Source organism: Leucoraja erinacea, chromosome 3 (genome assembly GCF_028641065.1).
Source record: "Leucoraja erinacea ecotype New England chromosome 3, Leri_hhj_1, whole genome shotgun sequence".
Taxonomy (NCBI): Eukaryota; Metazoa; Chordata; class Chondrichthyes; order Rajiformes; family Rajidae; genus Leucoraja; species Leucoraja erinaceus.
This window is the reverse complement of record NC_073379.1, coordinates 20,144,564-20,158,031: the sequence shown is the minus strand read 5'-3', so window position 1 is coordinate 20,158,031 and position 13,468 is coordinate 20,144,564. Positions and strand designations below refer to the sequence as shown.

At 42.1% G+C, this 13,468-nt stretch overlaps 1 protein-coding gene across 8 annotated transcripts in view; it reads left to right on the top strand.

Moving 5' to 3' along the window:
- adgrl3.1 (adhesion G protein-coupled receptor L3.1) overlaps nt 1-13,468 on the top strand; it is a 623,227-nt gene that overhangs the window by 485,867 nt on the left and 123,892 nt on the right. For all 8 annotated transcript variants that reach the window (XM_055632233.1, XM_055632235.1, XM_055632237.1 and 5 more), the window contains 2 exons: nt 7,922-8,212; nt 11,672-11,775. In XM_055632233.1, the coding sequence (XP_055488208.1) occupies nt 7,922-8,212; nt 11,672-11,775 (395 nt within the window). The remainder of the gene's footprint in view (nt 1-7,921; nt 8,213-11,671; nt 11,776-13,468) is intronic.

The window sequence follows — 13,468 nt, the reverse complement described above, 5'->3', positions numbered from 1 at the left end:
TGCCCAATTCATACATATTCCCTACTTTCCTAATCCCCAGTCTATCCCATTGTTGATATGTTTTGTCGATGAGAGATGGTTTGAATGCGGGGTTGTTCAATATTGGGGTTAGTACTGATAGATTATTTAATTTCAGGGATACTTTTATTTGTTTCCAAATTCTTATTATATTGTGAATAATTGGGTTCTTCTTATGTATTATACTATTCAATTTTATCGGTGAGAGCAAGATCGTTCCTATATCGTGCGGATAGCACTCCTCTTTCTCCATTCTTATCCACTCCAACGGCTGAGTGGAACTATCCAACCAGTACATTATGTTCTTAATATGCACTGCCCAGTAGTAATACATAAAGTTAGGTAATGATAAACCCCCAACTTCTTTAGGATTACACAAATGCTTCTGTTGAATTCTGTGTGATCTGTAATCCCATATAAAATTAGTGATAGTAGAATCTAGTTTTTTGAAAATGTATTTTGGAATATATATTGGGATCGCTTGAAACAAATATATTAATTGTGGTAAGAAAGTCATTTTTATAGCGTTAATTCTACCTATCAATGAGAGAGGGAGCGTTTTCCAAAATTGAATTATATCATTCAGTTTATTTAATAGTGGCATAAAATTGGCACTAAATAATGATTTGTGTCTTCTCGTAATTTGAATACCCAGATACTTGAATTTTTCTGTTGCAATTTTGAAGGGGAATTTTAGTAAGCGTCTCGAATCCTGTGGTTTTAAAGACATAATTTCGCTTTTATTCCAATTTATTCTATATCCTGAAAAAGAGCCGAATTCCTCAATTAGTGTTAATAAGGTGGGTATACTCGTTTGTGTATTAGTAATATATAAAAGGATATCATCAGCGTATAATGAAATTATATTCTTTGAGTCCTTAGTGTTATATCCGTGAATATTCGGGTGATTTCTAATCCTTTCGGCCAGCGGTTCTATCATAAGGGCAAATAGCAATGGTGATAGTGCACAACCTTGCCTATTACCCCTTGATAAGTAAAAATTTGGAGATAGCATATTGCTAGTTAATATTCTTGCTGTAGGTCTATCGTAAAGTAGTTTAACCCATCTAATAAAATTCTCTCCCGTATTAAATTTTTGGAGTACCTTGTATAAATACTGCCATTCTACCTGATCAAATGCCTTCTCTGCATCCAGCGTAACAACTGAAATATCTTCATTGTCCTCATTGTGAGAGTACATTATATTGAAAAGCCTTCTCAAATTATTAAATGATTGTATTTTGGGTATAAATCCCGTTTGATCCGTATTTATTAAATTGTTAATATAATTATTTAGTCTTCTAGCTAGAATCTTTGCTAAAATTTTCTGATCTGTATTTAGAAGTGAAATAGCTCTATAAGAACCCGGTTCATCTAAATCTTTATCTTTTTTTGGTATAAACGTTATTGTTGCTTCTACTAGGGTTTCTGGTAGTTTTGTTTCAGTATAAGCCTGCATGTATACATTGAATAATCTTGGTACAATTGACTCCTGAAATCTTTTATAAAATTCATTACTAAAACCATCTGGTCCTGGGGTCTTCCCATTTTTCAGTGAGTTTATTATTTGTTTTTTGTTTCTTCACTATTAATCCGTGCTCCTAATTGCTCTTGTTCTAAACTATCCCATTTTGGGAGATTGCAATTATCTAAAAAATTTGTAATTTTACTAACATCTGTATTTATTTTAGATGTATATAAATTATGATAAAATTGGGCAAACCTCTTATTAATATCCTTTGGCAGTGTTACAAACTCACCCTTATCTGATTTCATTTTAGTGATAGTTTTTTCCTTTTCTTGTTGCTTCAGTTGCCTCGCAAGTAATTTATGTTGCTTATCCCCAAATTCGAAGTGTGCTTGTTTTGTAATTTGGAATAATCTTATTACTCTTGCCAATAGTATTCTATTGATTTTATATTTCAATAAAGTTATCTTATTACGTTTATCTATGGTTGCATTGGTCCAGTTCTAGTAATTTTATTTCCTGTTCTATCCGCTGAAGTTCTCTTTTATTTTCCTTATTTTGAAAAGTTTGGTAAGAGATTATGACGCCGCGAATATATGCCTTGAAGGTTTCCCATAATAGCGGTGCAGAAATACCCGGCATGTCATTTATTTCGAAAACAATTTTTTTTTTCGAAATGAAGTCAGATAGTTAAGGGGCTGTCCCACTGTAGGAGCTAATTCAAGAGCTCTTCTGAGTTAAAAAAAAAACCTAACTCGTGGTAAGCATGTGGAATGTATGTAGCGGGTACGTCGGAGCTCGGGGACGTCTCTTAGCGGCTCGTAACGCTAACGGCAGGCAATCGGGAAATGCGGTAAGCTCGTGAAGACTCATGAAGATTTTTCAACATGTTGAAAAATTTCCACGAGAGCCCTGAGTACCTACGAGCGGCTATTACCGTAATTCTCCGAGTTCGAATCAGGGGAAACTCGGGGGAACACTTGAATTAGCTTGTACAGTGGGACAGCCTCTTTTACAGCACAGAACTGGGGGCCTTAGCCTAACTAGTCTTTCCGATCAAGTTGCTTACTTGAGCTAATCCATGTTTGCCTCATATCCCTCCAAATATTTCCTATCCTTGTACCGTCTTAATGTTTTAAGCGTTGTAATTGTACGCACCTTTATAAATTTCCTTTGATAGCTTTTTCCAGAAATTGTCTATTGTCTATAAACCCACAATCCGCTGAGTAAAATGTTGCCCTTCACCTACCCTTTATATCATTACTTTCTCACCTTCCGATGACCACTGGTTTTAGACGGCCCGAACATGGGGAAAAAGACTGTGGCTGTTCACCTTATCTATTCCCATCATGATTTTCCATACCTGAAGATGGTCACTCCCTCAGCTTCTTATGCCCCAGGGTAAAAAGTCCCAGCCTTTCCTTTAACATCAGCCCCTTCAGTCTCGGTAACATCCGCCTGAATTTTTCCGGCACCCATTCCCGCTTAATTATATCCTTCCTGCAGGTGAGGCAATGCTAAGGCCAGAGCAGACTTATACATGTCCCAGCTACACTAGTCCCACCTGCCCGTGTTTGGTCCATATCCTTCCAAACCTGTTCCATCCATGTACCTGTCTCACAGTTTCTTAAACGTTGGGACAGTCCCAGCCTTAACTGCCCCCTCTGGCAACTTGTTACGTACGCACACCACCCTTTGTGTGAAAAATGTTCCCCTAAGATTCCTATGAAATCTTGTCCCCTTGACCTTAAACCTATGTTTTCTTCTCTTCGATGCCCCCTACTCTGCACCAGAGATTCTGTGCATCCATCCAATCTATTTCTCTCATAATTCTATCCACCTCTACAAGATCACCCCTCATCCTCCTGCGCTCCAAGGAATAGAATCCCAGCCTACCCAACATCTCCCTATAGCTCAGACCCTCTAGTCCTGGCAACATCCTCGTAAATCTTCTCTGTACCCTTTCCAGCTTCATTGTTTCTAGACTTGGATTGTTTTCTCTGGAATATTAGAGGTTGAGGGGAGACTGGTTAGAACTATATAATAATTCTGAGTGGCATAGAGAGGGTAGACAGTCAGAATCTTTTTTCCCAGGGTGGAAATATCCAATGATACTGGGCAGAGCTATAAAGTGAGAGGGAGAGCGTTCATTAACGGAAGTGTAGCGGAAGTTTTTTTTTCACACAGAGAGTAGTGGGGACCTGCAATGCCATTGCCAGGGATGGTGGTGGAGGCATATACAATACTGGTGTTTAGGAGGCTATTAGATAGGCACATGGAAGTGCTGGGAGTAGAGGGATATGGATCATGTACAGGAAGATGAGATCAGTTTAACCTGGCATCTTGTTCGGCGCAAACATTGTTGACCGAAGGGCTGAATCCCGTGCTGCACTATCTAAGGTCTATGTTCATGTTGCCATCACTCTAATCACAGTGGCCTGTCGATTTCGACCACTTTTGGTTTTTTTCTCGGCATTTCATTTTCTGTCGAGGAGGTGGTCAAGGTTCATTTTAGAAAAGTTGATGGAACACAGCACTCGATCCCCAATTCAGACGAATCAATTTGTAAACGGCTGCATTGGCTATATCAATTTTAAAGTAATTTTGTTCAAACATGATTTTGCAGTACAGGTTGTTGTCTCGGGTTCAGTAATTGCAATGCATTTTGTGCAGAAATACTTACACCTGAATTCAAGTCCAGGAAATGGATTGCAGAAATTGCTTTAGATAACTGTCAAGGTTTGTTAAATGAATTTGAATTTTACGGATCCAGTGTGTGGTGTTGATCAGGAATCTGCAGTACAAACTTCCCATAAAACTTTGTGTGATTTATCTTTCGTGGAAAGATCGGCAATGACAAGTAGCTTGTGAAGTTAAGTCCCTCTGGAGTGGGGTTACATTTGTTGAGACCTTGTGATAGTCAGGCAATATTCTGTTGCATCCTGATCATCTCTGGACACAGGGCAGAAAAATGAACTAAACAATGTCATTATAGATTTGGCGACTGCTTCGCTGCAAAACACTTATGCTCAGTCTGCCTAGGCCCACGGGATCTACTGTTGGCCAACCATTTCAACTCCTCTTCCCATTCTCACACTGGCCTTTCTGTCCTGGGCCTCCTCCATTGCCAGAGTAAGGCCACACACAAATTGGAGGAACAGCAACTCGTATTTTGCTTGTGTAGCTTACAACCCAACGGTATGAGTGTCGATTTATCTAATGTTACGTAACTTCATCTCATACTTCCCTCCCCCTTCTGCCTTGCCACCTTCCCCCTCCCTAGTCATTCTACCAGTTCCACAGTTCTCCACATTATTTCTCTTGAGTCAACTCCACACTGCTTCCCTGGTCAACAATCTCCTGCCTGAGATAGACACAAAATGTTGGAGTAATTCAGCGGGACAGGCAGCATCTCTGGAGAGAAGGAATGGGTGACCTTTTGGGTCAAGCCTGAGGTCATTTGCGGCTGGCCCTGATTATTCCCGGTCTTTTCTCGCCTCCAACTCATCATCTCCCCCTCCCCACCCCTTACCTTCAGTCTGAAGAAAGGTCCAGACCCAAAACGTCATCAATCCTTTTACTCCAGAGATGCTGCCTGGTCTGGCCTGGCCTGCTGAGTTATTCCACCATGATTCTATTTTGGAAGGCGAACGATTATTAAAACAATAGACAATAGGTGCAGGAGGAGGCCATTCGGCCCTTTGAGCCAGCACCGCCATTCAATGTGATCATGGCTGATCATCCACACTCAGTATCCCGTTCCTGCCTTCTCCCCATATCCACTGACTCCCCTATCTTTAAGAACTCTATCCAACTCTCTCATGAAAGCATCCAGAGAATTGGCCCCCACTGCCTTCTGAGGCAGAGAATTCCACAGATTCACAACCCTCTGGGCGAACAAACATATCACTATTTTAATCCAGCCATCAGCCATTAAAATGCCTTGACATCTCATGGTTAGTGCTTGAATTGCATATCCAAAGCAGCCTGGAAATGGAGAGTGATTGTTAGCACAGCTTGAAAAGGTTAAATTGAGAGTTGATCAACTTGCTCCTGGGCACAGTTGCAGTTTGAGCGTTAAACAGCGACAGGTCCAGAGATTGAGCAGCTGTTGGCAGTCACACTATCAGCACACTGTTCAGCCTCACCATTTGTGGAAGCGTAGATTGCAACAGATGCCATCAAAGATGTGATCTAATTACTCAGCGAAAGGTGTGCGTTGTTCAGAGCAGCACAATGGTCGTTCCACAGCTGCTGGTGCACAAACTCTGCGATGGGCACCTTTGTGGGTGGTGTTCTCACTTTTCCTCTCGCTCTATAAACTTTGTCTTACGCACAGTCTTGTAACTGAGCAACTGCTGTTTTATCACTATCGACACCAGTTAATGAATCCTGAGGATTTGATGTGATATAATTGTGAAGCTATCAGCTAAACATCCGCACTGCAAACTGTTCGAAACTGCATGGCAAATTTTGCCAGTTGCTCAGAAATGTTCCCTGAACATTGCAAGACTCTGCAAACAGAAGGCTGTGTCTGGTAGCCACGTCATGAAGTAGAAGGTGCTTTGGGATGGCATAGTGGTGCAGTTGGTGGAGCCTGACCTGCCTACTCTATTTATGTAGCTGGTCCAGTTTAGATACTGATCAATGGTGATCAGGTGACCAATGGTGACCAGGATGTTGGGTGTGAGGGACTTGCTGATGGGAATTACATTGACTGTGAAGGGTTGGTGTTAGATACACTTGTAGGAGATGGTCGATAGGGTGGAGATGGTGATAGAGTGAAGGTCTTAGGATGGAGATGGTCATGTTGTGAGGATGGTCATAGGGTGGAGATGGGCATGTGGTGGAGATGGTTATAGGGTGGAGATGGTCATAGGGTGGAGATGGTCATAGGATGGAGATGGTCATAGGGTGGAGATGGTCATAGGGTGGAGATGGTCATAGGATGGAGATGCTCATAGGGTGAAGATAGTCGTAGGTTGGTGAGGGTCATGTGGCGGAGATGGTCATAGGATGGAGATAGTCACGTGTTGAAGATGGTCATCGCCAGGAGGCGGCTGTTGTTAAGAGAGGGTCTTGGTCAGCACTTTTATGTAATGGATGTTACTGCCACATGTCAGTCAATGCCTGAATACTGTCTAGCTTTGCTGCACACCAGCATGGACTGGATCATTGTCTCACATATAATGAAAAGCTGATGCAAAAAATACCAAGAGATTTTTGATCACTCGTGAAGTAGTATGTAAGGCAAGAGTCACTACATTCATGCATACTTGAAGAGCCCGTTTTGGTGAAAAGTGATGATGTATTGCCTAAAGGCTTAGTTGCTTCTCGGAAGAGCTGTACAATTTATTATTCTTTTGTTGCTTTCTTGCAAGATTGACAAAACAGTGAAACCTCAAATCTTAAAACTGAGTGAAATTCCTCAACACTGATACCAAATTGAAGTTATTTCTTCTCCGCTGAGTTAATGGCCGAAATTGAATTGGGTGCAATCTTAATTAAAATGATCCTGATGTGAATGACAGTCATAGAGTCATACAGTGTGGAAACATGCTCTTCAGCCCTACATGCCCACACCGACCAACACGTCCAGGAGCGGAAAAGACTGCACAAAGTTGTGACAACAGCCCAGTCCATCACCGGCTCTGACCTCCCCACCATCAAAGGGATCTATCAAAGTCGCTGCCTCAAAAAGGCAGCCAACATCATCAAAGACCCACACCATCCTGGCCACACACTCATTTCACCATTGCCATCGGGAAGAAGGTACAGGATCCTGAAAACTGTCACATCCAGGTTCAGAAACAGCTTCTTCCCTACAGCCATCAGGATATTAAACACGAGGACAAATAAGCTCTGAACTACAACAGACTATTTTTGTTATTGCACTATATTTGTTTATTTATTAAGTGTGTGTGCATGTGTATATATACGCACTGAACTATTTTTTCTTCCGTTATGTACTATGTTTACATATTCTGTTGTGCTGCAGCAAGTAAGAATTTCATTGTCCTATCTGGCACATATGACAATAAAACACTCTTGATCTACACTAGTGCCACCACCCTGCATTTGGCCCATATCCCTCCAACCCTATCCTATCCATGTATATGTCTGAATGTTTGTTAAATGTTGCAATTGTACCTGCCTCTACCTTCTCCGGCAGCTTGTTCCATACGCCCACAATCCTTTGTGTAAACAAGTTACTCCTCAGGTTTATATCTTCCTCCCCTAACCTTAAACCCATGTCTCTGGTTTTAGATTTTCCTACTATGGGCAAGAGACTTTTTGTGTTGACCCAATCTATTTCTCTCATGGTTTAGTCACCTGGAATAAAATTCAATATTCATTATTTAGTCACCTAAACTGCAATGCACATTTGGTACTGTTTGTTACAAGCTAACCCCTAATCTTGGATCTTTCTTTTAGAACCAACATCTTCCTCATTTGTCATGGAAGCTACCAAAAGATTCAACGTTGTGATGTCCACTCCCACAACCACAACTGTTCCTGCTTCAGGAAGGAGAGCCAAGGCGACCATAACGGCGGCACCCGAGATCCCTCTGTTAATTCACAGGACCACCATGAAGACACCAAAAGCATCCCAGCCCCCTCCGGAGATTCCAGAGTGCTGTGAAGCTACAGACAAGCGGGACATATCTTGGCCCAAAACCAAGCCAGGCGAGACCACGAAGAGACCATGTCCTCTCGGAACAGTGGGTAAGAAGTTGTTCGTATCGGTTAAAGCACATACAGTCTAATCTCATTGTAACGGACCACATGGGAGGGAGGGAATGGTGTCCGTTATTGCCGATTGTCCACTCTAACCAAAAAGACTTGGGACTTTTAGACTTTCATGAAACAGGCCGTTCGGCCCAACAAGTCCACGCCGACTAGTACACTTGCACTACCCTACACACTAGAGACAATATATTACAACTTAGCAAAGCCAATTAACCTATAAGCCTAAATATCTTTGGAGTGTGGGAAGAAGCCAGTACACCTGAAAAAAATAACCACGCAGTCACGGGAAAAACAGACAAACTCCAAACCCATAGTCAGGGTCGAACCTGGATCTCTGCCGCTGTAAGGCAACAGCTCTACTGCTCCGCCAATGTGTAAGGTGGTGGGGGAATGGTGGGGGGAGATACCAATGAACCATTAAATATTTACTGTATTGGAAAAACGATCAATAAACATACACTAAACAATGCATGTAATAAATGGGACAGGACGCAAAATACATAATACTTTAAACATTGTAAATACATTTTATAAAAGTGAACATACTATAATTTATTTAACCTATTGTAGATGATAGAAGAGCTTGTGGCGTGGTGATCTTTAAATTTAAGATACGGTAAATTTTACCCTTGAGTCAATGGAATTATGATGCTCCGTGTCTGTGACCCACCACTTGTGGTGAAACAATGAACTCAATCGATTGTCCCTGATATGAACGGACGCCTCGGTTACAACAGATTTCATCCTAAATCAGTTATTACACGGTCCGTGATAACAAGGTTAAACTGTAAACCAGATATTAACTCTAACATGATTTCGGAAACTTCAGGTAACTTAACTTCTCTGTTTGCATCAGACTTCCATCTATGATATTAGTTTAGCTATTTTTTTCCCCCATTGGGAGTGGACGATAAGCCCAGCTGGGAAAATCATCCTGCTCTGTATTTCACAACTCTGTGGATGTAATGAGTAGTGATTCAGGTGCTGTCAGGATTCAGGAGACTAAGACTTTGCCTCCATCACAGTGAGGATGTGCTTGGTGAACTCACTGTGGTGGATGTTTAATTTGTGTTTATTGTATGTTGTGTTATTATTGATTCTGTGTATGACTGCAGGCAACATAATTTTGTTCAGCCCGAAAGGTCTGAATGACAATAAAGGATCTATCTATCTATCTATCTATCTATCTATCTATCTATCTATCTATCTATCTATCTATCTATCTATCTATCACAAAGTGCTGGATTAACTCAGCAGGCAAGGCAGCACCTCTGGAGAACATGGATAGGGGACGTCTCTGGTCAAGACCCTTCAGCTTAAGAAGGGTCTTGACCCAAAACATCAACTAACCATATTCTCCATAGATGCTGCCTGACCCACTGAGTTACTCCAGCAGTTTGTGTCATTTTGTGTATTAACCAGCATCTGCAGTTCTTTGTTTTTACATTCAGGCACTATCTATGGTCTCTACATTGAAGGGATGCCTCAACAATTTTGGTAAAAATGTGTTGGATTCTCGGAAAGGTTTTGTTAGTGAAGCAATAGACAATAGGTTCAGGAGTAGGCCATTCGGCCCTTCTAGCCAGCACCACCATTCACTGTGATCATGGCTGATCATCCACAATCAGTAACCCGACCCTGCCTTTTCCCCATATCCCTGGACTCCACTATCTTTAAGAGCTCTATCTAACTCTCTCTATCTAACTCTCTCTTGAAAGCATCCAGAGAATTGGACTCCACTGCATTCTGAGGCAGAGAATTCCACAGATTTACAACTCTCTGGGTGAAAAAGTTTTTCCTCATCTCCCTTCTAAATGTCCCACCCCTTATTCTTAAACTATGTCCCCCAACATCGGAAACATGTTTCCTGCCTCCAATGTGTCCAATCCCTTAATAATCTTATATGTATCAATAAGATCCCCTCTCATCCTTCTAAATTCCAGTATATAAAAGCACGGTCACTCCATTCTTTCAACATATAACAGTCCCACCCGGGAATTAATCTCGTGAACCTTGTGTCATCTCTGACAGGGTTAAACTGCATGGACATGGAGGTATGTTGTAAATGAAGGTCACTGAATGAATGGGGGAAGTTAGAGGTTGAATGGGGAAGTTATTGATCAGGTCGAGGGGAGTTCCCCCTGCCACGGGTACCATGTAATCCCGTGCTTCCTGCTCCATTGTCGGATAATCGGCGACTAAACTGTGTCCCCCACCTGGTTTGCCAGGTAAGGAGGGGGCTGTGGACCCGAAGCGGGACCAAAAACAAGACCTGTCAAAGGGCTGATGAACTTCTAGCGAACCAACAGGCATCCACACTTCAGTAGAACCTACACAGCACAGTTCCCGCTGCACCAAAAAAACCCAGAATATAATAAAGGACATCTCCCACCCCGGACACTCCCTGTTTGAACTGTTGCCGTCAGGCAGACGGTACAGATCTACAAGGACAAGGACAAATAGACTAAAAAACAGTTTTTACCCCACTGCTATAAAAGCACTAAATGTAGCCGCCAAGGAACGCAGGGGCGATACAGACTAAGGGACTGTGGTAACGGTGAAATCGACAGAAGGATGGAGGGTTGGGTGTGTATGCGTGCTTTGATATTTATTTATTTGCTTATCTTTATTATTTTACCGTGGATGTTTCGTTAACTTTAGAAATGTTTGAATGCTGCACTGACTGGCTGACATTTTAAATTTCGTTGTACATGGCCCATGTTACAATGACAATAAAGAAACTATTCTAAGTTGTGATCACTGTCGTACAGAGCATTGTAAGGAATGATGATAAAGCACACACACACCAAAATCCTATACTTCCAGCTGCGGAAGTCTGCAGGAACTGGAGGACAGAGATGTGTAGTGCGTCCGTCACCGTTCCCATTGGAAACCAGCCCCACTGTGTCGTTAATGTTAATGTCGTTAATGTTTTCAACGATGATGGATGAATGAATGAAGTTAGAGGGTGAGAACACAGGCAAAGGAACCTGGATAATGGAATGTGAGAGTTGTGAAATACAGAGCAGGAAGACTTGCCAGGCTGGGTTTGTCCTCCAGTCCGATATGTGGGAGAAGGGAGGAAGAAAAACAAACCAGCTAAACGTATCATAAATGGATGTCTGATGCAGACTGAAAAGTCCAGTCACCTGAAGTTGTCGAATTGAACACAAGTCCAGTAGATTACAACATGCCCAGATGGAGGTGCGACATGTCGTGGGGTAACGCCTGTTTGGTCGTGAGTAGTCGTCCATAGGTTTGTACCTTTCTCTGGTCATCACAGGATTTTCAACTTGTTGAAATTTTTCGGCGACCTGCTGCGACTATGACAGGTGCCGGCAGTTGCCGAAAAAAATTGCTTAAGTGGGACAGGCCCTTAAGGTCTGTGCTTGACAGTTCTGTGTTCTATGTTCATGTTTTTCTCGATATTTACAGGTATGGCGGTCTATGCTTGCTTGTCACCTGGAGGATACTGGGATCCGTTGGGTCCGGACCTGAGTAACTGCAGCTCTCCATGGATAAACCTGCTGTCTCAGAAAGTAAGTCAGACGATAACATATTTATCCAGGAACTACATTGGCCTTAAGCCACCATTTCTGAATTTGTCCTGTCTTTAATGCAACCTCAGTCAAGAAAAACAGCATGGAACCTGGTTGTTGTCTGCGGGAGGGGGAGGGGGGGAGAATACATTGTGAAAACAGGTGGCACAGTACCACCTTGGTAGATTGCTGCCTTATAGGGCTAGAGACCTGGCCAGGTTTGATCCTGACTATGGGTGCTGTCTATAGGGAGCTGGTACATTCTCACTGTGACATGTTGCGTTTTCTCAGGGTGCCTCAGTTTTCTCCCACCTTCCAAAGACGTGCAGGTTTGTAGGTTAATTAGTTTCTGTACCTTGCCCCTAATGAGTAGGATGCAAAACTGCGACGACATACAACAAGTGTACGGGTGATCGCTGGTCATTATGAACTCAGTGGGTCGAAGGGCCTGCTTCCACGCTGTATATTGAAAGTAAACTAAATTAAACTGAACTGAATCAAATTGTAAGGGAGACGTGGTCAAAGTAAGCAGCAGACTCAGAAGGGTCTCGATCCTTCTCTCCAGAGATGCTGCCTGTTCCACTGAGTAACTCCAGCAAGGGGTAGGATATTGAATTATGTGAGGTAAGGGAAACAAGTAGAGTAGCTATGGAAACTATGAGATTCAAAGAAGAGGAAGTACTGACACTTTTGAAAAATATAAAAGTGGATAAGTCTCCAGGTCCTGACAGGATATTCCCTAGGACATTGAGGGAAGTTAGTGTAGAAATAGCAAGGGCTATGACAGAAATATTTCAAATGTCATTAGAAACGGGGATGGTGCTGGAGGATTGGCGTACTGCGCATGTTGTTCCATTGTTTAAAAAGGGTTCTAAGAGTAAACCTAGCAATTATAGACCTGTTAGTTTAACGTCAGTGGTGGGCAAAATTTAATGGAAAAGATACTTAGAGATAATATAATAGAAGCATCTGGATAAACAGGGTCTGATTAGGAACAGTCAACATGGATTTGTGGCTGGAAGGTCATGCTTGACTAATCTTTTTAAATTTTTGAAGAGGTTACTAGGGAAATTGATGAGGGTAAAGCGGTGGATGTTGTCTATATGGACTTCAGTAAGGCCTTTGACAAGGTTCCACATGGAAGGTTGGTTAAGAAGGTTCAATTGTTGGGTATTAATGGTGGAGTAGCAAGATGGATTCAACAGTGGCTGAACGGGAGATGCCAGAGCGTAATGGTGGATGGTTGTTTGTCAGGTTGGAGGCCGGTGACGAGTGGGGTGCCTCAGGGATCTGTGTTGGGTCCACTTTTGTTTGTCATATTCATCAATGATCTGGATGCTGGTGTGGTAAATTGGATTAGTAAGTATACAGATGATACTAAGATAGGTGGTGTTGTGGATAATGAAGTAGATTTTCAAAGTCTATAGAGAGATTTAGGCCATTTGGAAGAGTGGGCTGAAAGATGGCAGATTGAGTTTAATGCTGATAAGTGTGAGGTGCTACTTCTTGGCAGGACAAATAAAAATAAGACGTACATGAAAAATGGTAGTGAATGCAGGTAGATGGGACTAGGGGAGAATAAGTGTTCGGTACAGACTAGAAGGGCTGAGATGGCCTGTTTCCGTGCTGTAATTGTTATATGGTTATATGGTTATAGCTGATTGTGTTTATATCTTAAGCAGAAGATAAGATG